We start from the raw sequence: 27,293 nt of genomic DNA, 5'->3' as shown, positions 1-27,293 counted from the left end.
GATTTAATACAAAGGAAGGGAAAATCTTATTGCAGTCAGATTTTTAAAAAGACCAAAATAAACTATGTTCTGGTCCTGCTGTTTGAAGAGGCACAAAGTAGCTTAATACAATATAATTTCATCCAGAATAACCTTTCAAGATGAGAGAAAACACAGAGTAGACAAAAAAATTGTAGTGTATTTGTCCTAATATATAAAAAGATTAAAGGTGAAAAGTGAGAATGTTGAAATACACTCATAATATCAGATTTGTTTTATATACAAGCAACCTTTTTCTTATCCTGTTCTATATTTTCAGTCTGCTCCTCAGAAGGACATTGACATCTTAAAAAGTGAGATATCCTTCAAGAAACCTGACCTGATTCGAATGAAATTCAACTGGAAAGAGGATGCCACCAAAGACTTGCTTTTGGGTCTAAAAGAAAAAGTACCCAAAATTACAAATGCAGTCTATAGGTATGTCAATCGGTATCATAAGGAGCATATGGGACTGGAAATTAGTGCTGCCACCTTAAAGATCAAGAATATCATGCAGAATAATGCTGATAAGGCATACACATTTGCTGCAAAACAAATAGATCAAATAGATACTCAGCTTCGCACATCTGCTAATGAGGCCTCTGGCAAATATCAGGAGATGAAGGTCAAAGCTAAACAGCTGTATCAAAAAGCAGCAGATCAAGCTGAACAGGTTGACTATCAAAGAATAAAAGCAAAGTTTTTGGAAGCTACAATTGACATAATAGAAGAGTATCACAAGAGAATAAAACACCTAATTGACTCAGCCGTTGAATTCCTGAAGACCACAAAATTCCATGTCCCTGGGCTGTCTGAAAAGTACACTGGTGAAGAAATATACCTTATGACTACAGAGAAGGTAGCAAAAAATGCTGATTTATGCCTTTCAAAACTTCAGGAGTACTTTGATGCCCTGATTGCAGCTATCAATGAGCTGGAAGTGAGGGTTCCTGCTTCTGAAACAGTTCTTAGAGGTCATAATGTACTTGATCAAATTAAAGAAATGCTGAAACATTTTCAGGAAAAAATCAGGCAGACATTTGCTACTCTCCAGAAAGCTGACTTTGCAGGAAGGCTTAAACAACTGAAACAAGTAGTGCAACAAGTTTTTCAGAAGGTAGAAGAAGTGATTAGAAGCTTGCAATCCAAAAATTTTGAAGACATCAAAGTCCAAACACAACAGCTGTACAAAGATGCAGTGGCTTCAGACTATGCACAGAAACTGAGATCCTTGGCAAAAGATGTTAAAAAATACATTTCTCAGTTTAAAGATTTTAGCCAGAACACAGTCCGGGACCTTTCGGAAAAGCTGCGCCAGCTGCTCCTCTATGTAAGGGCATTGCGTGAGGAATATTTTGATCCAACTACACTTGGATGGTCAGTGAAATACTATGAGGTGGAAGACAAGGTACTAGGATGGCTGAAGAATCTAATAGATATAGTAGTGGACTGGCACAACAAGTATGTTGGAGATCTTGCTGACTCAGTTACACGCCTGACAGACCAAGTAAGAGAATTAGTGGAAAACTACAGCCAGGAATATTATGACCTTATAACTGATGTTGAAGGAAAAGGAAAACAGAAGCTTATAGAGCTCTCATCTGCTGCTCAGGAAAAAATCCAATATTGGTCTGCAGCTGCTAAGAGGAAAATTGATGAACATAACAAGCAAGTCAAAGGAAAACTCCAGGAGATATATGGGCAGCTTAGTCATTCACAAGAAAAGCTAATCAGTGAGGCCAAAAGGTTAATTGATCTAACTATAGAAAAATACTCTGCATTCCTGCAATATATCTCAGAGCTTCTTCATTGGTTTGAGCAAATAACAGCAGAGAGCATAAAACCATATATAGCTATTCGTCAAGGAGAGCTTAGAATAGATGTGCCCAAGCCATTTGACTGGCAATCCATTTACCAAATGCCCCAAAAAAGCAGAGAGGCACTCAGAAAAAAAGTGGAACTAACACGCACACTGATTCAGCAAGGCATTGAGCAAGGCTCCAGGAAATGGGAAGAAATGCAAAGATTCATTGATGAACAACTTGCCACTGACCAACTGAGTCTTCAGCAGATTATGGAAAATATACAGCAGCGCATGAAGACCTGAATGGACATGCAGAAGAGGAGAAGTAATGCATTTATACCACAATGTATTTAAAAGTAACAGCAATCAGCATACTGGAGCTTCAGGTAGATACTGTTTGAATCTGAATTTGTAAACGAAAACTGAATAATCTACACTAGGTTATTTTAATAAGCTTAATAAGCCAATAAATGAGTTCTTTATTACATTTTTGTGTCATTCATTACAGCTACTTTTACTTGGACCATAGGGCTTAATCCAACAATTGTCAAGGTCAATGGGAAGTCTTTGCTTTGATTTCATCATATGTTGGATCAAGCCAATAATGTGCAATACATATTGTAAATAGTCACAAAAGCTATGGAATACATAGAATAAACAGGTTTTAAGATAAAGGTCACATACATACGCCAGTTGAAGAACGACTTGGAAACACATCTATTTCCTGGCATAGAAATACCTCCATAGATAACTTTGGGTAAAAAAGAAGAGGAAAACAGCATGTACAAAAATATGAAGGAAAAAAAAGTAATGAAATCTGGAAATTGCATCAAAAAGTGAAAAAGAACATAGAAATATAAAAATATATAGAAATCTGACTTCTGGAAAGCTGCAGATAATAATGTCAATGTTCTTTTAACAAAAATAAATTTATGCATGTATCAGTTTTCAGAAAACTATGCCAAGAATTTTAGATGGGTTTTCTTTCTACTGGCTAATTTATGATTCAGAAATACAGGGTTTTCTTACCTGTTTCCCCATGATATTTCTGGTTTCACATCAAATGGTCTAACTTATCACAAGTTTAGTTAACTGTCAAGTTTCACTGACATCACTGTGTATGATGGGAGTCAAAAAGTTTTCCCCTCAGTCTCCTAGGCTGAAACCTAGACCTCATTTAAATGAATTCTCGATTTAAAGATGAATTTAAGTAATGTTGAAGAATTCACTTACAAAATAGAACTACTTTTGAGTGGAAAATGTGTGGACCTGTTATGGGTTTTTTTCAGCTGTTGGAATACTGTATACATAGTATTTGAGAAAGGTGTGCTCAGGCTGAAATAATGTTGCCTCTTTGAGAATAAACTCTTTAACAAACGACACTGGAAATTTTGTGTACATGTCTGCTTTGATATGATCAGTTCACTCTGTAATATGGTGATTGCTTGTTCACTGATGGGTAAAGAGCGTCTGGATTCATCCCATGGTATGATTGGTTACATATATGAAGCAATGGAGCACCAGTCTACAAATACTCAAGTATGTTTTGTGGCAGCAGATACGTATTTACAACACAGAGCAGCACCACGCAAAGCTGCAGGCTCAGGTGCTGGAAAGGGGAGAGTCCAGTCCTTGTGCTGAGTTTATGCAGCTCTCACATCAGCAGCTGGTCCACACCAATCTAGCCAGATCTCAGAGCCAGTTGGGCTATATGACTTTGAAATCCCTATTACCAGATAATATTATTAGCCAAGTAAGTCTACCAGTAACCGTTTTTATCATATGAACTACATTAACCCCAAAATCAGAATCCAACAAGCACAGTAGTATACACACACACACACCTATCTATCTGTCAGCAGAGTAGGCATCTCTTAGAAAGCAAGGGAAACCTGCTTTCTCTTTAGAGCTTTCAGCCATCACAATTACAGCAATAATTCTTAGATAAAGAGATGGAGTAGTCCCCTGTGAACTGTAAAATAAGGAGTTTTCATTGTGAATAGAACTAATCTGAATATGTCACCCTGCCTGGGGGAACCAGAGGTATAAAGATCCCTGTTTACATGTCCGACTGAGTATCCCAGTAAATAAAGATGTTGGCTGCAGAGCCCTTTCACCTTCATTCACAAAGAAACTGAAGCCTATGGGTCATCTGATCTTTATTTGATGTCAGATTGCACAACTCGTTTCCCTGAATTTCACAAATGTTTAAGCACAACCAGATTTGTCAGACACTGTCTGATTCTTGCTTCCCTTCATCATGACAAATAGCCCCGTGAAACAAAGGACAATAGAAGAAATTATAAAAGTTATGGGAGAAGAGAGATTTAAAATTTTGTTTTCTTTTGTTTTCTCCCTCATGGCTATTTATTTCTGTTCATCATCTATAGTTCTTGGGAGGGTTATAAATTCTAAAAAAAGATTTACATATGAAGAATGGGTTAACTGAATAATAAATATGCCAAATAGCATAAATACTGGCTCTCTTTGGCAAGAGTGAAGCTTCCCAAGAGCAAACACAATAGTTTGCACACTAAACTGTGGTTAGAGGTTAGAGGAGATTTCCAAGTCTCATAGCAGCATTGCCGCCAATTGGATTAAAGCTCTCAATCCTGTAATCGATGTGACAGCCATCTTGCAGTCATCCCACAGTTGGTTTTGGGAGGGCCTGGAAGCAGAACATTGCTCTCAAAAATGAGATCTTGTTGTAACTTAGCTGTTGTTAAATCAGCACAACAGAGAGTTCATCTCAATCATCCCTTTGAGACTCTGGCAATGTTTTAACACAGGAAGGGGTTGTGTATGTTTGCATGTGTGCATAGGTACGGCCCACAAGCACATACGACCAGGTGTAACTTTAATTTCTATTACTTTTCCTGTTTGTTTGTTGTTTTTTTTTCTCTCAGGTTCTAGCAAATTTTAGCCTTATTTTCCATGTAATATGTTTCAGAAGTGTAGACAAAACCACAATTATTCAAATTATTCTGCAATTCACTCCACTTATGAAATGTTTGCAATATAATAATTTGAAATATTATGAATTCTATTTTAGCCTCTTTTTCAGTCTAGTTTTACAATAAGAAATATTATATTTCATTAAATTGAACTGTGTGGGAGATAACAGGGAATCAGCAACTATCTGGGACTCAGTGACACTGTTTCTTTTCTCTTTTTAATTTTTTTCCTATAGTCTTCATCATCTGAATTCTCATAAATGCCAGAGGGGCTTTTCTTTATAATTTATAGCAAGTATCAGACATAGAGCAGAACTGGTTGTAAAAGTTTAATTAAGTGAAACATTTTAACAAGAAATTCAGAGAACAATATGCCCTGCTCTAGCTAAGTGATTGTAGAAATAACATTGACAAGAAACGTGTGTGTTCCTAAATGAAAAACTTTTGCAGACGTAGGACAGCAAAAATGTTCCAGAATTTAAGATTATGCAACTAACTAGAGCAGATCTTTTATTAAGTGATTTAAAAATACATGTATAATTTGCTGCATATACAGAGATTCTACACATGCATCCACACATCCCATACATTGCATCATCCACCTCTGACTCTAAATTATGCTATGAATACTTTTAGAGAAGCTGTCATTATGACCTACTGATACCTTACAAAGTTTATATTGAAATATTTAGTTGTTCATTTGTTCGGTAAGTGACACCAAATTTTGTACTACTCTTCTGCTGGCAGATTTATTGCTCGGGTGGGAAACCAGAATTTATTAAAGTCCATACGGATATACAGAATTGCTTGTATTCCATTTCTACACAGCCAAATCCTGGCCCAGATGAAATCAATGGCAAAATGTCTATTGGTCTCAGCAGGAGTAGGCTTTGGCCAGTTAGGTGTATAACTTGAGAAGCACTTTGGGATCCTGTAGGACAAAGGCTATATTATTATCTATAAAATCTACACAAAAGTATCTTTGAAAAGCCATGAAGACAGGAAAATCAATCACTAACAAATTCAAGACAGGACAGAATGAAGGCTGCAACACTAATCAGAGCTTCTTTACATATTTTTACCCAGCTTTACCTAGTATTACAGAGAAAGTCTGCCAGGGTCAAGAATCACGGGTTCTGATCCCATGCCTTAAACATGGAAATATCCATACACCTCTCATCACCCTTTCCCTCATTTCATTATTCAGCCAAGGCACTAAGGGAAACTGGGACCTTGCAGAACAAAAATATACATTGGAGGTTTGCAAGACCCAACTGGGCAATGTCTTGAGCAACCCAGTCTGAGTTGAAGGTTGCCCCTGCTTTGAACAGGAGGTTGCACTAGAGACCTCACAGAGTCCCTTCCAACCTAAGTTGCTCTGTGATTCTCTGTGACTAATCTGGCTTTAGGTTACCATACTTAACATTGTACTTTAGTAGATGGTTTATGAGCAATTGACCTCATCATTGTTTTAATACATCATTACACAAAGAGAAGTTTTATGGCATGCCTGCATATAAATTCATTACCATTCTGATTGCAACCATGAGGCATAGGCCCCAATGCCAAACTCAGAAGCAACCACCAACCTGAATACTTTCTGTCACTAGCCTACCACTCTTCTGGCAGCATCGAACACCACACATGTGTGTACCAGTGTATTTCTGATAAAACCTTTATATCCACTGTTTGGCAGTCCAGCTAGAGGAGAGACAGAAGTTTTGAATATTATTGAACTGATATGACAAAAGCACATTTCAACAGCAGGAATTTGAAATAGTGTGGTCAAGGCAAACTAGATCACTTCCATCCATCTTTTATCTCCAGTTCAAGTAAGCTGATAATCTAAGGGGAAGTATGTGTCAAGGCAAGTCTGCTAGGAGGCTTGAACTTGTCTTTAGATTGACAATAAGATATTACAACAGCTCTCCCACCGTGTTTCTATGCCAGCTGTCTTCTCTCCAGGAAATAGTTTCATAAACCACACAAAACCTCTAGCAAACTACATGGTTGCCAGGCTAATACCTGCCAACTATTTGATATTATTCTTTGGTATAATACATAATATCCTTTGACGCTTAATGCCCGTGATACTTGTATCAACCTGGACCATCTTCTGCAGAAATTTTCCTTAATTTCTCTTTAATATTTCTGTGTTCCAGGCCTACCAGAATTTGTGAGTTCAGGGGATTTCAAACCTGCTTTAACCTATAGTGTTGGAAACCTTTTTTTCACTAGAAGCAACACATCACTGTTTCTGATGAGAATGTCTCTTCAGCGGGGATGGGCCAAGAACTGTCCTTGTCTTTACCATTCTTAAAGTATTTTTTCCCTGTGAGCTTGCCATGCATTTGGATTTGTAATTATGCTTACAACCAGCCAGTCAGATGTATAATACTGGGTATGTACCTACATGAGTGTAAGTTTTCAAAACCAAGTGGGGAGTATAGGTAACAATGTAGGACAAATTCTTCGTAGCTAATGCTATCATTCCCCACAACTTGTACTCTTTATCTGGTCCATACTCACTTCGCAAGCATCCTAAATTTCCCTGAAGCATTCTAGCAATTTAAATCTCAGCCAGTTCTGCATCTTTCCTCTTCTGTGTTTTTCATGTAATTTTAGACAGAAGTAGCCCTCTGCCTTACCAAAATGCAGATGTTATCCCAGCATGTGAGAACTGATCACAAAAGCATGCTAAGATTCCTACTATTTATATTCTGACAGTGTGATTTTGGTAGCTGTTAGGAGAATAAACAGCAACATAATATCTCAGAATGGCTGGAGAAGGGTCATCTGCTACTTTGAGCATTGGCAAGATGAGAGGCTTAAGCACACTGAGCAGCAGTACCACCACCAACTTATGGAAGTAACAAAGGTCATGTCAGATGCTTACACCACGCTTCTGTTGTGAAGAATTTGCCAGGTGTTTGCTGTAAATGGAGACCTACCACAAGTTATAGCCTCATTTTAATTTCCTAGCAAAGGATTTCAAGAGGACATGCTAGAAACAATCTTGAATTTATGGATAAATCTATACTGCTTTTGGGACTCAAGGAGCAAGTTCTGGTCTCTGAACAAGTGATATGAACTACCTCAAACGTTATATAGTCTGTAGGAAACAGAACTTGGAACAACTCTCTATTCAGTGTCCAAGTTTCCTTAAAAAAGCAGCCAAAAGCCATATGCTGTATAGATGTCTGGGGGACCTGAGACTTAGTCTGAAGCAAGGAGTGAATCAAATGGACAGCAGAGAGAGCACACAGAATGAAAATGCTCACTACATCTACCCTACAAATGACATGGTTAGATACTTAGAGGAAGCCAATGGAGTGAGTAAAGATGGTTTTAATTAAGGAGCCATATGGGGAAAAGTAACAGACCTGCAACTCTTTGAATGCTGCCTGCCAATTCTATAATTACTCTATGGAAGGTATACTGAGAGATGCTGGAGACTCCTGGGTTTCTGGGCAACCTGGTTATTCTTACAGAGGTAGTATTCTGCTCTGGTTTGTGTACAGCTTTGGCTAAGAATGGAAAGCAAATAGTTAGACTCCATAACATACCTTCTTTCACCACACATTTCCCCTGCTATCACTACTTCTTCCCCAGTTAAGATGTATTCCAATATTATCTCCAAGTAGAGGAAAAAAGTGAACATACACCTCATACATCTACTCTTTATTTTGCAATAGTACCTTTTCTGGTATTTACTATGATTACAGGACTTTACTTCTAAAAAGCTTGAGAGTGCTTTTATTCAGAACTGTTTTCTGTAGAAAGTGTTTCATGGATGCCCTTGTATTCAGCTCTACCACTGCTCCGAAAGCACTGATAATTATAGCTCTATTGGTATGTTTTGTGTATGGAAGGTTTTTATGCTGGAACCACCAGAAATCACTCCATCTACTAACACACTGTTTTGTTACCAGTGTGTTAAACATCCTCACGTGGCACCCACCAGTGACTCTGAAATGCCATTTGTTTCTAAAGCCTTTAATATTCTTAAGTTTTAAATCAGTGGCTCGCCTGAAAGGCAGTTAAGATCCAAAGCCAGTAACAAGATAATATTAGACCCCTATGCTAAGGCAATCGAACCAAGCTTCTGCATTCAGCCAGAAAATCCCCATTTCACAGGTACATGTTCACTCTCTCACACTTCACACTCCCCTTGATTCTGCATCACATTATGCTGCAAAAAAAAAAAAAAGGAAGAAATGTGGAGAGGTGGTATCACTGTCTCTGGAGCTCAGCATAGGTGTTAATTTAATTTATTTCAAGATTACTACCTTTGAATATTCTCAAAGACACTATAAAAAAAAAAAAAACAAACTGTCACAAACACATTCTACCTTTGTGTTGTCAGACACTTCAGACCGACATTTCACATTGTTGGCAGGCTGTTTGTCTTTCCATAATTGTCCTTCTCAGTTGTTATTGTATTTGTTTCTTTAATAAGCCTTTGTTTTTCTCTATGGTAATGACTGGCTTACAACTACTTACAAACAATATGGAAAGTTATGCAAAAGCATTTAATTTTAAAGCTGCAGAACAGAAAACCAGCCAAATTTGAAGGAACACACATCCCTCACACATAGCCCATATATGCAAAGCTATGAAGTCAAATGCATTACAACAGTACAAACCCCGCCTCATCTCTCCCTCAGACACATCTGTCTATATGTACACACATCCATGCAAACACACTCACACATACAATGTACATTACTGTCAAGTTAAAAGCCTAAAGCTAATCCTTAATCCTTAGGTCATCCCCTTCATTTCAGCACATTGAGCCAGCCAAGACTTTCCAACATGCCTGTCAGCAGTTAGCTGACATAACTCTTCCCACTCAGGTCCCATTAATTCAGCAGCTTCACCAATTGTGTTCCACCAAGTTCATCGTCTAAAGCTTCAATTTTTGTTTAAACACAAAATCAGAAAGTTATATTTTTAAAATGTTGCAGTGGGGCAGTTTGACTTAATTTTGTTCTCCTTTTAGATGCAATGGGCTGATGAATTTGATGCAGAATTTTGTGAAGCAATACAGTTGATCTTATTCAACATTGGCCAGTTCTTCCTCCAAAAGATTTGAACAGAAATTTTCCAGTCCTTTTATAAACACACTTTTGTTTTAAAAAAGTTTGCTGATATTTTGATAGCCCAGTAAAGACCTGGTGATTTATTTGTGGCAATGTGTATGTGTGTGTCATCTGGACTGATATGTCTTCCCTCTTAATGTTTCCACTGAATGTCACTATTTTTCTGCTTTTTACAAAACTTCTTAATATATACCCCATGACTGTTTCTGCTTACTACATATTAACCATTGCACAGACAGAATCTAGTTTTAATATCTCATGTTCCGGATTGGGGTTCGGTTCCCAGGCCAGTTTTCAATCCACTGCATGATTCAGTCACCTCTTTTTCTCATATATTAGTTTCCCAGCAGTAAAATGGGCATTATACTTCTCTAGTTTTCAATGCAGTTGTCAGAATAAAACTAATTCATGACCTGGAGATAATCTAATAACTCTAATGGTGCTGAAGACCATGAATCATAGAATTATAGAATGGTTTAGGTTGGAAGCGACCATAAAGATCATTTAGTTCCAACCAGATAGTCTCCGTGGTGTCCAGGAGTCAATGGGTAGGGACACCTTCCACTAGATCTGGTTCCTCAAAGACCCATCCAACCTGGCCTTGAACACCTCCATGGAGGGGGCGGCCACAACTTCTCTGGGCAACTTGTTCCCGTGCCTCATCACTCATAGTGAAGAATTTAATCCTTATATCTAATCTAAATCTACCCTCTTTCCGTTTAAAATTATTACCCCTTGTCCTATCACTACACTCCCCAACAAAGAGTCCCTCCCCATCTTTCCTGTAGGCTCCCTTTAAGTACTGGAAGATTGCTAGAAACTTCCCCAGAGTCTTCTCTTCTCCAGGCTGAACACCTCCAGTTCTCTCAGCCTGCCCTCATACGAGAGGTGCTGCAGCCCATTGAGGATCTTCATGGCTGGACCTGCTCCAACAGGTCCATGTCCTTCTTATGTTGGAGGCCCCAGGCACAAGAGTGGAGTAGACAGAGAGAATCATCTCCCTCGACCTGCTGGTCATATTTCTCTTGATGCAACACAAGATATAGTTGGCATTCAGGGCTGTGAGAGCACATTGCTGGCTCATATTCAGTTTTCCATCCGCTAACATTCCCAAGTCCTTCTCCACAGGGCTGCTCTCAATCCACTCATTGCCCAGCCTGTGTTTGTGCTTGGGATTGCCTCAGCCCATGTGCAGGGCCTTGCACTTGGCCTTGTTGAACTTCATGAGGTTTGCACGGGCCCACCTCTCAAGCCTGTGAAGGTCCCTCTGGATGACATCCCTTCCCTCCAGCGTGTCACCGCATCACACAGCTCAGTGCCATTGGAAAACTTGCTGAGGGTGCACTCAATCCCTCTGTCCATGTCTCCAACAAAGATGTTAAACAGCGCTGGTCCCAACACCGACCTCTGAGGAACGCCACTCGTCACTGCTCTCCACTTGGACATTGAGCCGTTGACTGCAACTCTTTGAGTGAGAAGTAGATAAACACACTGTAATGGCAAAAAGGAATCAAGATACATGTATTGACTTCTCTCTCTCATCATCATGTTTATTGTTTTAGAAACTTGGAGTTGATTTCATGTGCTAAATCATTCAGAAACACTCTAGTCCACCCCAAAACCATCAAACATACCGGGCGTCAAACATATAACACTCTCATACAGATAAATGATCCGAGGAATGGGCTCAACGGCTGCTAGCAGTTAATTTATATCGTGGTTTTACCATAAACTTTTAACTTTGGAAATAATCTGCCACCCGTTTCATTTTTTGGCTGCCACATAATGCACCTTTGTGAAGTCACTTTTCTGTCTAATAGAGATGTTTCTTTTTATGGGTGAACATTTGTTTAAAAATAACAAATAGTTATCTCATTTACTGTTCACAAAAAGCATGCCACTTAACCATATGTAACCAAGCCCCATTTCATCTGGTTTAATGTTTAGCAAGGCATACAAACTAGTCGATATTACAGGGAGAAGATGATTTATTTAATAAAATTACATTACATTTTTTTCCATTAAAAAAACAAATAATTTCAACAAAAGTGTTTAAAGTAGAAAAGCACAGCCTGCAAAAGATTGATACCAAAAAGTCAGCACATACTGGAAAGTCTGATGCTAAGCTCAGCTGCTTCTTCACCCCGTCTCCACTTCTGCTCTGTATCTGGTGTGCAGCCAGTCTGTTTCTGAAGTCAAGTACTCCCATAGTGATTACTGATATCCACCATGATGTAGTTAGCAGATAGCCCATTTGTTCCGCTGTGGATAAGGTTGCAACAGAACTTTTTAAAGCACACTTTTTTCCATTGGGAGGGATAAAGTGTAGGTTATATATAGATATAATATGTAATATGCAAAGTATAATATATACATTTATATGTTATATCTACCTATCTGTATTCTCCTTGTGGACAAGAAGTTGAACAGGAGTAATACGGTCTTTTTCCCAAGAAGGCCAGCTGCATACTGGGCAGTTGTAGCTAGCAAGTCAAGGAAGAGATCCTTCTCCTCCCTTTGGCATTTGTGAGACCACAACTGGGTTACTGTCTCTGGTCTGGGGTTCCCCAGTAAAAGAGAGCCATGGACATACCAGAGTGAGTTCAGCAGTGACCAGCAACCTAACCAGGGAGATGGAGCACACAGGGTGTGAACAGGAGGGGGATAGATGGGGTTTTTGAGTCTTAGGAGGAAAAGGCTAAGGGGAGACATTGTTTTTGTCTTCCATGACCTGCTGCATGGTTATAGAGAAGACCAAATTAAGCTCTTTTCAGAGCAAAAAAAAAGAAAAAGCAATAGATAAAATCCATACAAATGAAAGAAAGTCACCCTGTGTGTGATTAAACACCAGCACAGATCCCAGAGAGGTTGTGGAATATCCTTCTTTGGAGATGTTCAGAACTCAGATGGGCACAGTCCCAAGCAGCTCCATCTGACTTCAAAGTTCAATGTAACTTCAAAGTTAGCCCTACTTTGTGTGGGGTGTTGGATTAGAAGATCTCCAGAGGTATTTTCCACCTGGATTTACTCAATTTTCTGGTAAGACCTAAACTATGTAAGCACCCCAAAAAAGTGAAAGACTGTGAGTTCACACCTATTTAATGTCAGAAATTCCTCAAAGGAAAGCTTAGTTATGAATTCCTCAGCCACAGGAACTTCCAGTGGAATGCATGGTGTGTATTAAACCTGGCTTTCAGCACTTCTTGTGCTCCCAAAATTAGTGTCATGTAAGTGAAGGAAGTTCGTGTTTCCCACTCACATTGGAAGTCAAAGAAAATTGTTCTCAATGACATTTTGTGGTCATAGACTCCCTGATTTGATGCTGTTGTTTATCTTCAACACATGTAGAAACTGTTTTTGGGAAAAGATAGGCCAATAAATGTGATCTTTTGTTTTGACGTAATGCATTCCTCTTACTCATTAGATGTCTTTTTGAGATTAACGTAAAAATGTTGCTCTTGCAGTCAACCAGATAAGGCTTCTTTTTTCTTTTGGGGAAGGGAGGAGTGCAATGTCTACAATTTTTTTGGCTAGACCAGCACTGATGCTTTATGCAATTGGGCCTTTGTTCTCAAAATAAACACATAAACTTGGCTTAAAATATGAAGTAGTAGAATTTGTTTGTTATTAAAATGTACTTGTGATTAGCAGAACCATTAACCAGCAGCTGTCCTTTTGCACTGTGTGAGATGGCCACACTTTCCCCACATATTTTGGAGGATAGGAATGGCATGTGCTATGATGCTAAGGATGTTAGAAATGTTGAGGATGCCTTTTAAATTACATTTACAGCTCTGTGTTTCTCCAACCAAAGAGGCACTGTAGGAAAGCAAGGAGACGCTGAGCAAGACAAGCAGCCTATGCCCAACTAATTTTATCTCTGAGCTTGTCTTCTAATATCAGGTTGTGAAGCATAGTTTGTTTGGGATAGTGCGCTCTGGGAGAAAAACACACAAAAAAGACCATTCATACACACATGCAAGTCTTTCTAGGAGTGTCTGTAGCACTGCAATATGTACACCAACTGCAATATGCACACCAGATTTTAGGAAGGTACCTTTTTCAGAGAGCTGTAATTACTTCAATCCCTTGTATTCATTTTTTTTATGTCCTTTTCATGTCCCTCCAGATACTGCCCTAGAAGTGTCTGGTAGAAAGCCCTGAGGGATTTCTCTGTATTGTCCCCTTTGTTAAGTCACTGATCTGGCTGTTAAAAGGCACATTGAGTGACTGTCAGACCATGCTGCTGTTTGTTAAATACTTTCACAGAATCAGAATTACAAAATGGTTGAGATTGGAAGGGACCTCTGGAGGTCATCTCATCCAACCCCCCTGCTTAAGCAGGGCCACCAAGAGCCAGTCACCCAGCACCATGCCCAAAAGGCTGGGTATATCTCCAAGGAGGGAGTCTCCACAAACTCCCTGGGAAATCTGTGCCAGTACTCAATCACTCCCACAACAAAAAAGTGTTTCCTGATGTTCAGAGGAAACCACCTGTGTTTCAGTTGCGTCCCTTGCCTCTAGTCCTGTCAGTTAAAGAAGATGCAACACTTTTGCAGTGAATCAAGGAGATGGAAGCTAGTTTTTGTATCTTGTTCCAGTGTCCAGCTGAAGTGCATAGCACAAGACAATCCCTGGCAAAATCTCTGGTTCATGTAATGGAGAGAAAGATGCGAGTTCACACTGAAACATCCTTACTACTGTCAGCAAATCATGGATGCAGGGTTTGGAAGTGGACATGTCTTTAATTCTCAAGGTGTGAAATATCAACTTCAGTCAATATAACCAGCATTCTTTTTTCCAGAATTCAACCTTCAAACTCACAAAACTCAACAGCAAGCAGCAGCACAAGTGTATCTCTTTTGATACCATCCCTGGGATGAAATAGACTTGTGACAGCAAGCAGAACAGTCGGGGTGGCCCATGTCACAATAGGGTGAGTGACATGGGTGGCCCAGGAGGGGTGTCTCCTGGCTATCAAGAAGAAATAGGATGGACAGCCTTGGAATGAGGCTGGGAGACCTCCAGGCAAGGAGGCAAGGGCTCTTCATGGAGGTGGAAGGTGGTTGCTCTGGTTGCTGATTCTCCTGTCTGACAGCCACAGCACTGGATATGGAAATGAGGAGACCACAGCCTCTGCTCAGACACTCAAAGAGTGTTGTAACTTTCTAAAAGGAAAATGACCTAAGATATAAGGAAACACACAAAACCCCGGTCAGTACCACATCACAGTCCTACCAGCAGCTGGAGGTTTCTCATGGGCATGGACAAGGGAGCACTGCACAACCTACCATCTCTGTAGCCCACCATAGTTGTTGGAAGCTCTATTCACAATAAATCTGCCTGGCACAGGTGAACAGACATCGAACTACTTAAAGGTAATTTGTCTCAAAAAGCAGGTGTGATTGTAATTGGGGAAAATATAGTTTTTAGGGTGCAAAATGCTTGTGTAATACCAAGCAGTAAAACACAGATTGAGGAAAAGCAATGCAGCCCATGGAAGCCAAAGAGTAGCTTTCAGAAAGGGATATTATCCAAAAGGTCACTCATGATTAAGGACATCCTGTGCTGAAGAGCAAGACAGTGACGTCTCTAGTGAGAGCTCTGGCCTTAGCTAAGGCTTTATAAATACAAGGATGCAAGGATGAAGAATCTTAAACCGTTTTTTTTCTCCATAATCAGTACATGCACAGTCTTCACATCGTGGCTTGACCTTCACTGGTCTAAAACACTTGAAGTACATTACATTTGGCAGCTCTACAGAGGGGTCAGCAACCTCCAGGAAGAGCCAGTAACAAAGAGCTCAGGTGCAATAACATCTTAAATCACCACAGCTGCTTATTTGGTGTATGTGAGTCACAGGTCCAAGTGGATGAGTATAAAAACCTAAAGGTTACATCTATATTAGCAAACTAACAGTGTCAGGACCATCAAGCCATCTGGAACAATATGATCGCATCCATAATATTAAATTCTTTTAACCTCAAGAACAGGGCAGCCGCCTGCATGTTGCCTACTGGCAATGGTCCCTGGCCTGTACAAACTCACAAAACATACCTAGGAATTGTTTGGGAGATTGTTAGTTGATCTGGGCCAAAAGCACACCAAGGACTGTTCTAAAAATTGAATAGTATGGATGAGCAACTTCCAGTGTTTGTGCCCATGCCTTGACACTGTTTAATTTGTGAGAATTCATGTACCCATAGTTTTCTGAATGTGTCACTAATCCATCTACTGTCCCTACCTACCAAAAGGTCTCTGAATTTAGATATTTAAAACATATGCAGACTGACAGTACCTCTTTACACACTCATAATTGGTGCGTTGGTATGCTGCGCCCAAACTTTCCTCCATAAATATACATTTTTTGATGACTGCAAATGAATACATCTCTACCTGGAATAAAACCCACCATGTTTGGTCAAGGCAAGCATACTTTCAGAACTGGAGAAGTCTGGGATACACATCTGGAATGTGCGATGGTATTAAGGGATGCTGAATACCAGAAGAGCAAAAAGTTGGGCTTCTGAAGCACAGCACTTACTATATTTGTTACACAGGTGTTGATTTTCTCTGGTTGTCAGGTCTCTGCGGTCACTGCTACAGTGTGAAGTGCCTTGGTTGTTTTTAACCCATCATGTTTTGGTAGAATTCATCAAGGTGTCTGTTTCTGGTCCCACAAACATATGCCAAAGATAGATTTCTTGTACAACACCTCTTCTGGAAATTTGAGGTCTTTTCTGCAACCATCCTAAGTGCAAAACCATTTTTAGAAACCTCTGAAAATGTACACCCAAGGAAGCTGTGTATGCGCAGACCTACTCAGACACCAGTCAGACATTTCAGCCTTCTACCATAGCTCTTTAAAAGTACACAAGATCATATATACCATAGTCCCTCCTGTAATTGCAGCTGCTGGCCAAGCAAAACAAAAGGTGAGGGGTCTCCATATTCTCTCCACTCCCAGCACGTTTCTCATGCTTTCTGCCTCAGCCTGGAGAGAGGACAAAAGTTTGGCTTGCAGGCCAGGGAGGATCCTGAGCACAGACAATATTGTGATTATCAAAATTCTTCTTTCCCCACCTCGACACAGAAGTATTGAGGGAGGGTATATGATCGGGATTAAGCCTTTTCAGGACTCAAGGGAACTCTTGGCCACCCTGAAAATCATATATGATCACAGAAGAAGAAAATTCATCCTCAGACCCTCAAAGTTTTCCAAATAATCAAAGTAACACAGAAGTATTCTGCCCAAAGATTTTTGCATTTACTACCAAAAACACCCCTGATTTGAGCACTGCCTGTTCTACCCCTCACTGCTTCTACTTTTCCCATGGAGAAGAGCACTGAGAGTTATAATTTAGCAGCAGTAAATGCAGAAACCCGAGAATCTGCAAAACAAGCCCAAAACATAAGTTTCCGCCTTTAAGCTGTTGGCTTCTTCTTTGCTTTAACCTGCTTTCCTTCCAAATACAACATGTTTTTTTGGAACATTAACATGCAACAGGCTTTGTTATCATTTAGTTAGTTCATTCTTATTACAGATCCCTAAGCAGATCTCAGTTCTTTATATATGAAAAAAATCACCTTTCATATAAAAGCCATGAGACACAGATCACTACCCACCTCCCTGCAAGAAAGTTTCAGGAGCAGGAAGATTCTAACATTTTAAAAAGTTTTTTTCCCAGTTGTTTTGACAGTGATTATTTTTAATGTGCTGTCAATAAACCTATTCAGATTTGGAGCAATGATGGCTTGAATAAAGAAGAAGAATTTAAAAAATAACCTTTCTCCTGTATATGTTCCAATAAATAGGGTCATGTTATACTCAGTAGTAATTATGAGGTGACCCTATAAATTATTGTCCAGTGATTCATGTTATTCTATAGACTTGAGGTCATACACTTCATTTCATGCTGAAAGTGCTGCAAAGAATATATTAGGCTCTGGAGGAAACAGGGAAAGAATATAGTGTACACTTCATATTAGTATCATGGGAGACCTGGCTGTGAGAAAGCACTTTCCAGCAAAATATACTGAAATTACTGCAATAAACCTGAGCTGAAGAAGCAACTTGAGTGCATGTTTCCCTACAGACTTGAGAGATGGATGTCCTCGGCTTATCAGCAGAAACAATGACTAGAATTAAATCTCCGTAAATTCTTTGTCTGTTCAGCACTAGACAGAAGATTAAGTGCAATAACATTAACATCGTTTTGTTTCACAACACAATTTATGATGATGTGACACTGTATAATAATAACCAGCATACTTCATTCTCTCATAAAATTTTCTTCAGTCTACCTGAAAACACTTTCTGTAGGAGGCAAATAGACCTTAATTTTAGAGGTGGGAAACAAGCATGCACAACTAAAAGTGAACTAAGTGTTCCACAGCCACTTAGAAGCTCAGAAACCCAACTGGGAGTATGTGTGCCAAGGCACATATTATATCCTTTTGATTTCCTGAACCACTTTTTCCATACTCAACTTGTACCTCTTCGAGAAATCAGTGCATACCTGTCACCTCCTGAAGAAGCTAGACAACCTCTCTCTGCTCAGTTGACGGACAAAAAAACAAATGTACCTCTTTGAGAATGAATCAAAGATGGCAGAAGGAGGAAGGCAACTCTTCACTAAACTAGCAAATCTAGTTTTCCCATCTTAATTTGTTTGATTTTGAAGTTTATTGATTCTGTGTTTTGCCTTTGCCTTTAATTAACAGCAGAGAAGTGCCTTGTTCCAGGAAAATGTGTCTCTATAACTGAAGATGAACAGGTGTCTCCACAACTGATTCTCCCTCCACAAACACTGAGCACAATCAACCCTCCCTTTGACTCCCAAACTCACAGCAGTGAAAAAGAACCTTTTTTCCATGTTAGTTCTGGCTGGCTGGTCCTGTCCATGAGCTGCCCAGACACTGCTGGGAAGAATTGGCTGCAAGTCAGGTCAACGGCTCTGTTAGGATCAGTTCATCCCAGCTGGTGTCTTACTGGCTATCTCACAATTTATATCACATCACCAGCAGGCTAGTGTCCAAGATACGTCTGTGCAAGGGCGAGAAGCACCCTGAGGATGGCAGCTGAAGTGGGCTGCCCCATCCAGGGCAGTTCATCCAGCCTAACCCTGTTCCCCACCCCACAGCTTGCAGAGCTCAGGAGAGGTGAGCTGTACCACCTTCTCTGAAACAGCATCCTGCTCTCAGGTTTTTCCCAGACACTTCCAGAGGTTTATACAGCAGGAAAGTGTATGTGATCCATAGTTCGTATGCATGAATGATGATATTTCTCTCTCAGGTTGCATCAAGGGCACAAACTCAGATCAGCTTTACTGCATATATGCCCACATTGCTCATTGCATGGTGATGGAGAAATGGAAACAGATATCTCCAAGTACTTCCAGAGTAGTCAGCCAGCCACCAGAACGAGGTGTTTGGGTACCAGTGTCCTGCAGCCTGTAAGAACTTCTACAGTGTCTGAAGGGTTATACTATTCCGTCTGTTTTTTTCGACAGCATTTTCTAAGGATCCACTTATCAGACTATCTGATATTTCTTTCATGTGCTCATCTCCACTTACTGGGCAGCAGGCAATGAACAGAGGACTTCTGCCTGTGTATTGACAGAGCCCTCAGTAGGCTGCAGGATGCATCGTGGTTAGTGGTTGATCTCTAGAAACAAGGTGCTGTGCTACTGTAGTATTATTGCTTATATCTCAGTCTTATAGTTTGGAATACAAGGTGAGGAGAAACATGAAGTAATAACTTAATAATAAGGACTGTCCTTTGCTGTGTAAAATGATTCATCACTTCCAGACAGATTTCCTTTTCCCTCTTCAGAAGGTCAAGGAATCAGGGCAGGTGTGAGAGCTGCTGTACAAAACAGCCAAAGGGTTGTATAGTGCACCTTTCAGTGGGTGGTCCCACCAAATATTTCTGCGTGGGCCTTCAAGTTGGCCCTAAAATGGTTTCCAAAACAAGGTCAAGCAAATACATTGGAAACTACTGCTGCCGTCATTCAAGGAGCAAACAGCATCAAAACATTGAAACTGTGGAGTAAAATGTACCATATGTTACTGCTGTAACCATATCCAGCTTTACCTCTGCAGCTTTATTTGCCCAAAAGATTGAAATACCTTGGCCGAAATGCACCGGTCAGTCAGACGATGGCACTACAGACCCAGCTCCACCGGCTGCCTTCTGCGCTCATTAAAACGTCTGCTCAGCCGTTCATTATTCTGGTTTCATTCTCCATCCCGGTTTTCCCCTGGTTACCTGGTTGGAAACTGTACCCCCTGATAATTCATACGCTTGTGCAGACAGCCCATGGCAAACGTTGCTAAGAGAGGGACTGCCACCTGTTAAGAATCCATGGTTTGGGGATGCAGTGAAGTGTGCTCCTTTCCCACACTAGTATTTTAAAAGGTTATAGATCATGTGTGCATAATAGGCAGAACATTAGGTCACTTGTCTCACTTACAACAATAATCCATTTTGATATGGGTCAGGTTGACACAAAGGGTCCACCCATACCAGATCTATTGACGAAACTGATCCCTTTCCCCCAAACTAATGAAATTTTCAACTAATGGGTACTTAAGTTAATAAAGTGTGCCACACATCTGCTAGAAGCCATTTGTAAAATAAAGCACTGGAGTTCAATTTTGAGATCATTGACATAATGTTTGAGTGGCATCCCACAGGGACCCAGCATGGCACCAAATTAAGGAGAGCAACACAATAAACGTGTGAGAAATAACGTTAGTATATAAACAGTAAGTAGGAGCTTCTTTTTCTTTAAAGGAAACGTAATACTACTTGGGGTTCATACCATCACTAATGAATTGAACGGGACAAATCCTGATCTCTCCTCGCAGCCAATGAGCATTTGGACAATGACTTCAATAGGACCAGGATTTAACCTGGGGAATTATTTTGACGGAAATTGGCAACAAGCTGGTTCTTACAGCTAAAAAGTATCTTTTCATTGAACTTGTGCATGGTTAAAATTCTCCACTCCACTCTATTTTGTCCTTTCTTTTGTGGAGGAAATTGGAAGGAAAAAACATTTCAGCAGAGCCTGAGAGATTTATTTTTTAATTCCTGAAGTTACCTAGCTTGATACAAATCAAGCTAAATGTCTCTTAGCAGTAACAAAGTTCTTTTCTATAGACCTTGGGGATTAGACATAGGAGTCATTCTAGAATATCAGCTGAATTTTAATAGTCCACTTTCCTGTGCCACTCACTGCAAACCAAGGAGCAACCTGGAATATCAGTGGCTGTTTTATCATCTTCAGTGACATTACTTTTTATAAAAGAGGAACTTTTCAAAAATTGCATTATTACAGTTGGCCAACATTTTTGCATGAAAAACATTTTCCATTGAAAAAAATACATTGAAAAATGGAAAACAAGAAACCTTTGACAGTATTATTTATAATAAAATTTCTTTTGAAAAATAAACCAAACATCTTAAAAAATAAACAGATTTTTCTGAACAAAGAAAAATCACCTTTTTGTAGGACTTCTGTCATATTTTGAAAAAAAAACTATAAAATTTGCTACATTAGTAAAACTAAAATTTAAATTCAGAAACAGGGAGAAGGATTTACAGCTCTATTTACTATTTACACTTTTTCTCAGAGTTTATATAGAGGAGAGATACGTTGGTTTTATAAGCAAGATCTTTAAATCTCATTAACATATTCCTAAAGCAGTTTTTCAGTGAAATAGGCAGATACTAGGTGATGTGGAAAGGTTATACTGAAGAATCACCAGAGTTTATGCCTTGACCCTGCCACAGATCAATATTTACTGTTCCACTGCAGACAGGACAAAACCTGATCGTAGACAAGAGCTCCAGGCCTGCCTTTGCTCTGCAGATCCCACAGTACAACTGTTCAAAATTCTGGTAAATTGTGATTGTGTTTACAACAAACATCGGAAATTATTCAATGTATAATTTTTCCTAATAAAGTCCCACAATTTTAACCTGCTTCATTCATTCCCCACATAGATTAACATTGTAAACCTACTTCTTTCCCTCTTTTCAAACAGTCATCCTCCGTTTCAGCTTTTAGCTTTGGAAAACAGGAAACAAATACCCATCCAAGTTCCTGGGCTGAGCCTAAATCTGGCCTCAATCTAAATGTGGTTGAAGTCCCCTTAACCACCCCACACTGGCACAGGTTCCCTCTCATCCCTCAGCACATACATATGCTGTTCCAAGAATAATGTTTCTCACAATATTTCTAAGCTTTCAACACTGAGTCCAATTGTCTTTTACGGTACATATACAGGGGGGCAGGGGGGGAATAGCTGGGGATGTGCAGAGGAAGATCCCACTTGAACATCACTGCTGTGAGGCTATTTTTTCCAAGACAGTTCACTCCAGGATACATTCATACATTAATGCCATTTCCTAAAGCAGATCATTTCTGTATTCATCATTTTATATCATGCAACTATATGGGAGCCTTCTGAGTGATTGTGGTGGGTTTTGAATCACATCCTGCTTCTTTCAATAAAAATAACTCAACTTGAATGGACTCAGGTGTCTGTTATGGCTTCCCACGGCTGACTGCATGGATTGGTGGACACGGAACAAAGTTTAGCTTTGGCCAGGGCAAGGTCCACGCTCACTTGGGTCACTCAGCTGCCAGCCTTAACTGTTTTACCCTGCTCTCAAATATCACTCTGTGATTTCGCCTCTCAAGTCTGTTGAGTGTTTGTCAGTGCAAAGTGGTAAATACTTGTTTTACTGAACTCCTCAGCAGCTGAATTTGGCAACTTTGAGCCACCTGACTCTGTCATCATGAACACTGTGGCCGAATCTGGAAGACCAACAGAGGCGAGGTTGCAGCAGCTCCATGCCCCAGGTCCGAGTAGCGGCGGGGCTGCGCATGCATTCCCAGTGGGAACATGTACACAAACAGACACTCTCAAAACACACACAAATGCAAAAAGATGCCCCTCTGGCTGATAAGGATAAAGGTCTGATGGTGGAAAATATATAATGTGCATATACAAATTTGGAGTGCATATCCCTCCATCAGCTGGGCTCAGACACTAGCTGCCTGTGATCCCAGTCTCCTCAGTTTCTGTCACCTGGACATACAAGGCCCCAAGGCAGCAGTCCCACTTCAGCTGCAAGTACAGACCATCTCATGAACACACACATAATCACAAATACACACACATGCACGCATACATGCATGTACAGCTCTCCAGCAGCTGACTAGGACACCCCTGGCCCCTCCAGTAGCCAACTCACCCATGGTCTCACTCTGAGAGACCCACACCACCCGTGCTCTCTGGCCATTTTATCTACTCAACAGCTAGTCCAGCCTGATCTGCACCAGCAACTGCACACCTGCACTTAATGAAGTTGTTGACACCATGGATTCATAGACCATCTGACCAACAGTCTGACTCCAGGTGCTGGCACTCAGACCCCCATACACACATGCATACCAAACAGGGAGTCCTTACCCAGAAAAAGATTTAGAAATGGAATTTTATGACAAGACAGGACAGAATGCACTGATCAGGTGCCAGAAATGGCCAGATGAGCATACGGAGTAGCAAATCATATGCTGAGCTGCATCAAGAGATGTGTGGCCAGCAGGTCAAGGGAGGGAATTCTCCCCCTCTACTCCACTCTTGTGAGACCCCACCTGGAGTAGTGCATTCAGCTCTGGGGCCCCCAGCATAAGAAGAACGTGGACTTGTTGGAACAAGTTCAGAGAAGGGCCATGAAGATGATGAGGGGGCTGAAGAACCTCCCTCATGAGGACAGGCTGAGAGAGTTGGGGTTGTTCAGCCTGGAGATGAGAAGGCTCCAGGGAGACCTTATAGTGACCTTTCAGTGCTTAAAGGGGGAACAGGAAAGATGGGGAGGGACTCTTTATCAGGGAGCATAGCGATAGGATGAGGGGTAACCATTTTAAACTGAAAGAGGATACATTTAGATTAGATATAAGGAAGAATTTCTTTCCTGTGAGGGTGGTGAGGCACTGGCCCAGGGTGCCCAGAGAAGCTGTGGCTGCCCCCTCCCTGGAAGGGTTCAAGGCCAGGTTGGACGGGGCTTGGAGCACCCTGGTCTAGTGGAAGGTGTCCCTGCCCATGGCAAGGGGGGTTGGAACAGATGATCTTCAAGGTCTCTTCCAACCCAAATCACTCTATGATTCTATTATTTTATGAAGCTATTTACGTGCAGTTGACCCCTTTTAATGCTTCATTCCTGTTTGTCCATGCTTGTTCCTCCCCAGATAACCTAAATCCCTCCCTTTCCCAACCTTCAGTTCCTCCTCTAAACATCCCCTCATAAATCCAATGAAATCCTGAAACACATCCTGTAACATGTCCTGAACCCCTAGGGTAAACCCCACCCTCAATCTAAAAGGTGCTCCAGCATTGACTCATTGTGCTGGGTGTCACAGCTGGTCACTGGGGCTGGCCCAGGGAGGGGCCCAGACAGGGTGTCCCTTCCTCTGAGTCCTTCATTTGGGTTCCCACCCGCCTTTGTGCTTCTGGGCTCCTCTCAGCTTGTAGAGATCGCCTGTGATGGGCTGGTGACTCCTGGAATGGGCCTGCAAGGAGCCAGAGCAAGGTGTGGATTGGGCTTCCCCCTCACCATTGCCTCTCTGTGCTCCTCTGTGGGTGTGCAGATAAGCTTTTATCATGTAAGCTAAAAGGAACGGTATGTGAGCAGACAGCAAGCATGCTATTCTAAGCAAGGATCAATAACAAACTCCAGGAGGTCTGAGGATCTCAGAAGCTTGAAATTTCTTCAACTGTATCTCTGGCATTAATAAAAAATATTCTGTCTTTATAAACCCTGCCACAATTACCCTGTTGCAGAATGGTTTAGCTGCAGGGGTCAAATTTCAGAGTAGTCTGAGTATCACAAATTTTTCTAGCAGAAAAAACAGAATCAGAGACTCATACTAACCTCACCTATAGAGCAGGTCAGTGGTAGGGCCAGGAATATATTCCCAGTTTCCCAGGTGCCAGGAAGGGAGGAAGACTAACCAAACATATATCTTAAAACTCATATTTGACCTCACATGAAATTCTGTGTGTTCAGCAAGACTGTCATGATTTTCAATCTGATTAGACTAAGCTATTTTGATTCCAGGTGAAAGTTGATGTACTTCTCCTGGATCGGAGACTTAGTTATTGGTTTGTTTGTTCTCTCTGCAGATGGGTTGTCTGTTAATTTTTCATAAGCACATTGACAACACTTCCCTGCTTGGACTCATCATTAAAAAGAAAAAAAAAAAAAAAAAAAAAAAAAAAAAAAAAAAAGAAATAAAAGGAATAAAGGAAAAAAAAAGAACCCAGTTTGACTTGTGACTTGCTCACAGGACTTACACTTTAAGTTATTTTCAGTGCATCACTTATTCATTGAGATACTGCGTGATTTCATTTTGTGAAAAGAAAAGAAGGAAGGAATTAAAAAATTATGCCAGTTGAAAAAATTTCCCTCCCTTTCCAAGACTGCTACTTACTCACCTCCCATTCAGTGAGATCTAAGGAGAGACTGGGCTGGATTGCAGCTGTGCTAACAGGCAGAAAGACGGCTGTGCAAGCATGCAGGGGAGAGGAAAGGACAAAGATGGGAGAGAGAACTGGGCAGGTTTATAAGGGTTAAATTGTGGTGCATTTGCGGTAATACTTGTGAGGTGAGAAAAAACAGCCAAGTGCAGAGGCCAGCAGTGGGGACCAGCTGGCAGGACGGGACAAGCAGCTCAGTGTGTCTGCTTGCACTCCCAGTGCCATCTGTGGCTCTGGGAAGTCCTGACCTGGTAGAGGGCATTACATACTCTGGGTGCAGGGCGAGTGGGTTCCTCTTCCTATATATTATTCTGTTCCCTTTCTCTCACATTTTCCTCCCTACCTCCAAAGAATTTACTTCTACTTATTTAATCCTGCATCATGTCTGAATTGCCAAAGATTTGGGTCAGACTTCCTTAGGGCTCGTGCATGCAATGGGGTGAGGATTCTCAGATGTTATCCCATGTCTTCACTGCTGGTGTGCAAATCCTGGACAAAAGATGAAATACATAACCTAAAGATTCATACATATATGTATATTCCTACCTTGTTGGGTTTTATGCGGGAATGACACAGTCCCCACCTGCCAGTATTTAGTTCCATTTTTTTACATAAAATCTTCTGTCCTTTACTCAACTATGCTTCTTCCTGTGTATTCCTGGACATCTCTGAAATGTTAAGGACAATTCAAAATCTTCTTTGACCAAAGAGCAGAAAAGATTATGATGATCATAGCAGATATTTGTCTATTCTCTCAAAACCTGAGTCTGCCCAGCACTAAACAGATTGTCCAGGCACTTGACAGCCGTGTTCCTGCAGAGGTATGTCTGTGTCTTCATAAAACATCGCAATCTTGTCAACATCTGATATATGCTGAGGGCCACTGCAGATGGAACACCGAGGGATGAACGGAGCCTAGCTGCTTTCTGATCCAGAGATCTCACTTAGCACTTCCAGTGACATAAAACCATTAATGGCAGTGGAAGTAGCCCTGGCTGAAATAAGTCCATGTAACACTTGGTAGTTTTCACAGACAAAAAGCCCTTATTTTTCTCTTATATTCCCATTTCACATTCAGAGCTCCATCGACTACAACTGATTTATACCATTGCAAATGAGAGGAAAACCCACCCTGCAGGTTTCAGTTCTGCACTCTCTACCAAGGTGTGACTTCGGCTGGTGTCTTTGGGGATGAAACTCCTGTAGCTAAGGACATGGTGGGACTGTCCTTTACCTATTTGGACTGATCCTGGCACCTGAGGCAATGGAAAGTAATCTCCCCTCCCAGGCTGCAGAGTCAGCAGGTTAAGTTTTAGCAAAATCTTGAAATTGCCAAATAGAGCTGATTGAAAAAAAAAAAAAAAAAACAAACAAAAAAACCCAACAACAACAACAACAACAAAAAAATTCTCTATTTCAAATGTTTTCATTTTGAAGTATTTCTCTTTTCCATTTTCTTGATTCCTCCCTATGTTTCTAACTCATAAAGCATTATGGGAATAGCCACCAACATTTTTCATTTACCAGATACAGAGGTTTTGACACATGATATAGTTTAACACAAATTTTCTTATGCTTTCTATCAAAATGTATTTAGAGAATATTGGGGAGATCACATATTATTTTCTGGTCAAAACTCATGCCAAAAGTCCACTTGCCTGTGCTATCTTTTGGAGGGAAGAAATTACCATCATATCTATTATCAGCTCTTCCTTTTTAGGAAAACACCTGCATAATCTGCACAGGGAAGTCTGGCAGAACTCTACTTCAACCTCCTTGTGTCTCAGTGTTACTATTACAGCCTGAGGTTAAATTCTGCTGGCAACACACAATTATGTTCTGGAAGCAATTTTTTGTTAA

The 27,293-nt window shown here is 40.6% G+C and overlaps 1 protein-coding gene across 1 annotated transcript in view; it reads left to right on the top strand.

Annotated features, from left to right (window-relative positions):
• Positions 1–3,211, top strand: part of APOB (apolipoprotein B) — a 38,038-nt gene extending 34,827 nt beyond the window's left edge. The window contains exon 29 of the mRNA XM_009964358.3: positions 299–3,211. Coding sequence (XP_009962660.3) covers positions 299–2,125 — 1,827 coding nt within the window. The 3' untranslated portion in view covers positions 2,126–3,211. The remainder of the gene's footprint in view (positions 1–298) is intronic.
• The last annotated feature ends 24,082 nt before the right edge of the window (positions 3,212–27,293 follow it).

This window comes from Tyto alba, unplaced genomic scaffold, assembly GCF_018691265.1.
Source record: "Tyto alba isolate M040663 unplaced genomic scaffold, T.alba_DEE_v4.0 Super-Scaffold_40, whole genome shotgun sequence".
Lineage (NCBI taxonomy): Eukaryota > Metazoa > Chordata > Aves > Strigiformes > Tytonidae > Tyto > Tyto alba.
Note: the sequence above shows the minus strand (reverse complement) of the source record. Positions and strands in the feature narration are given on the sequence as shown.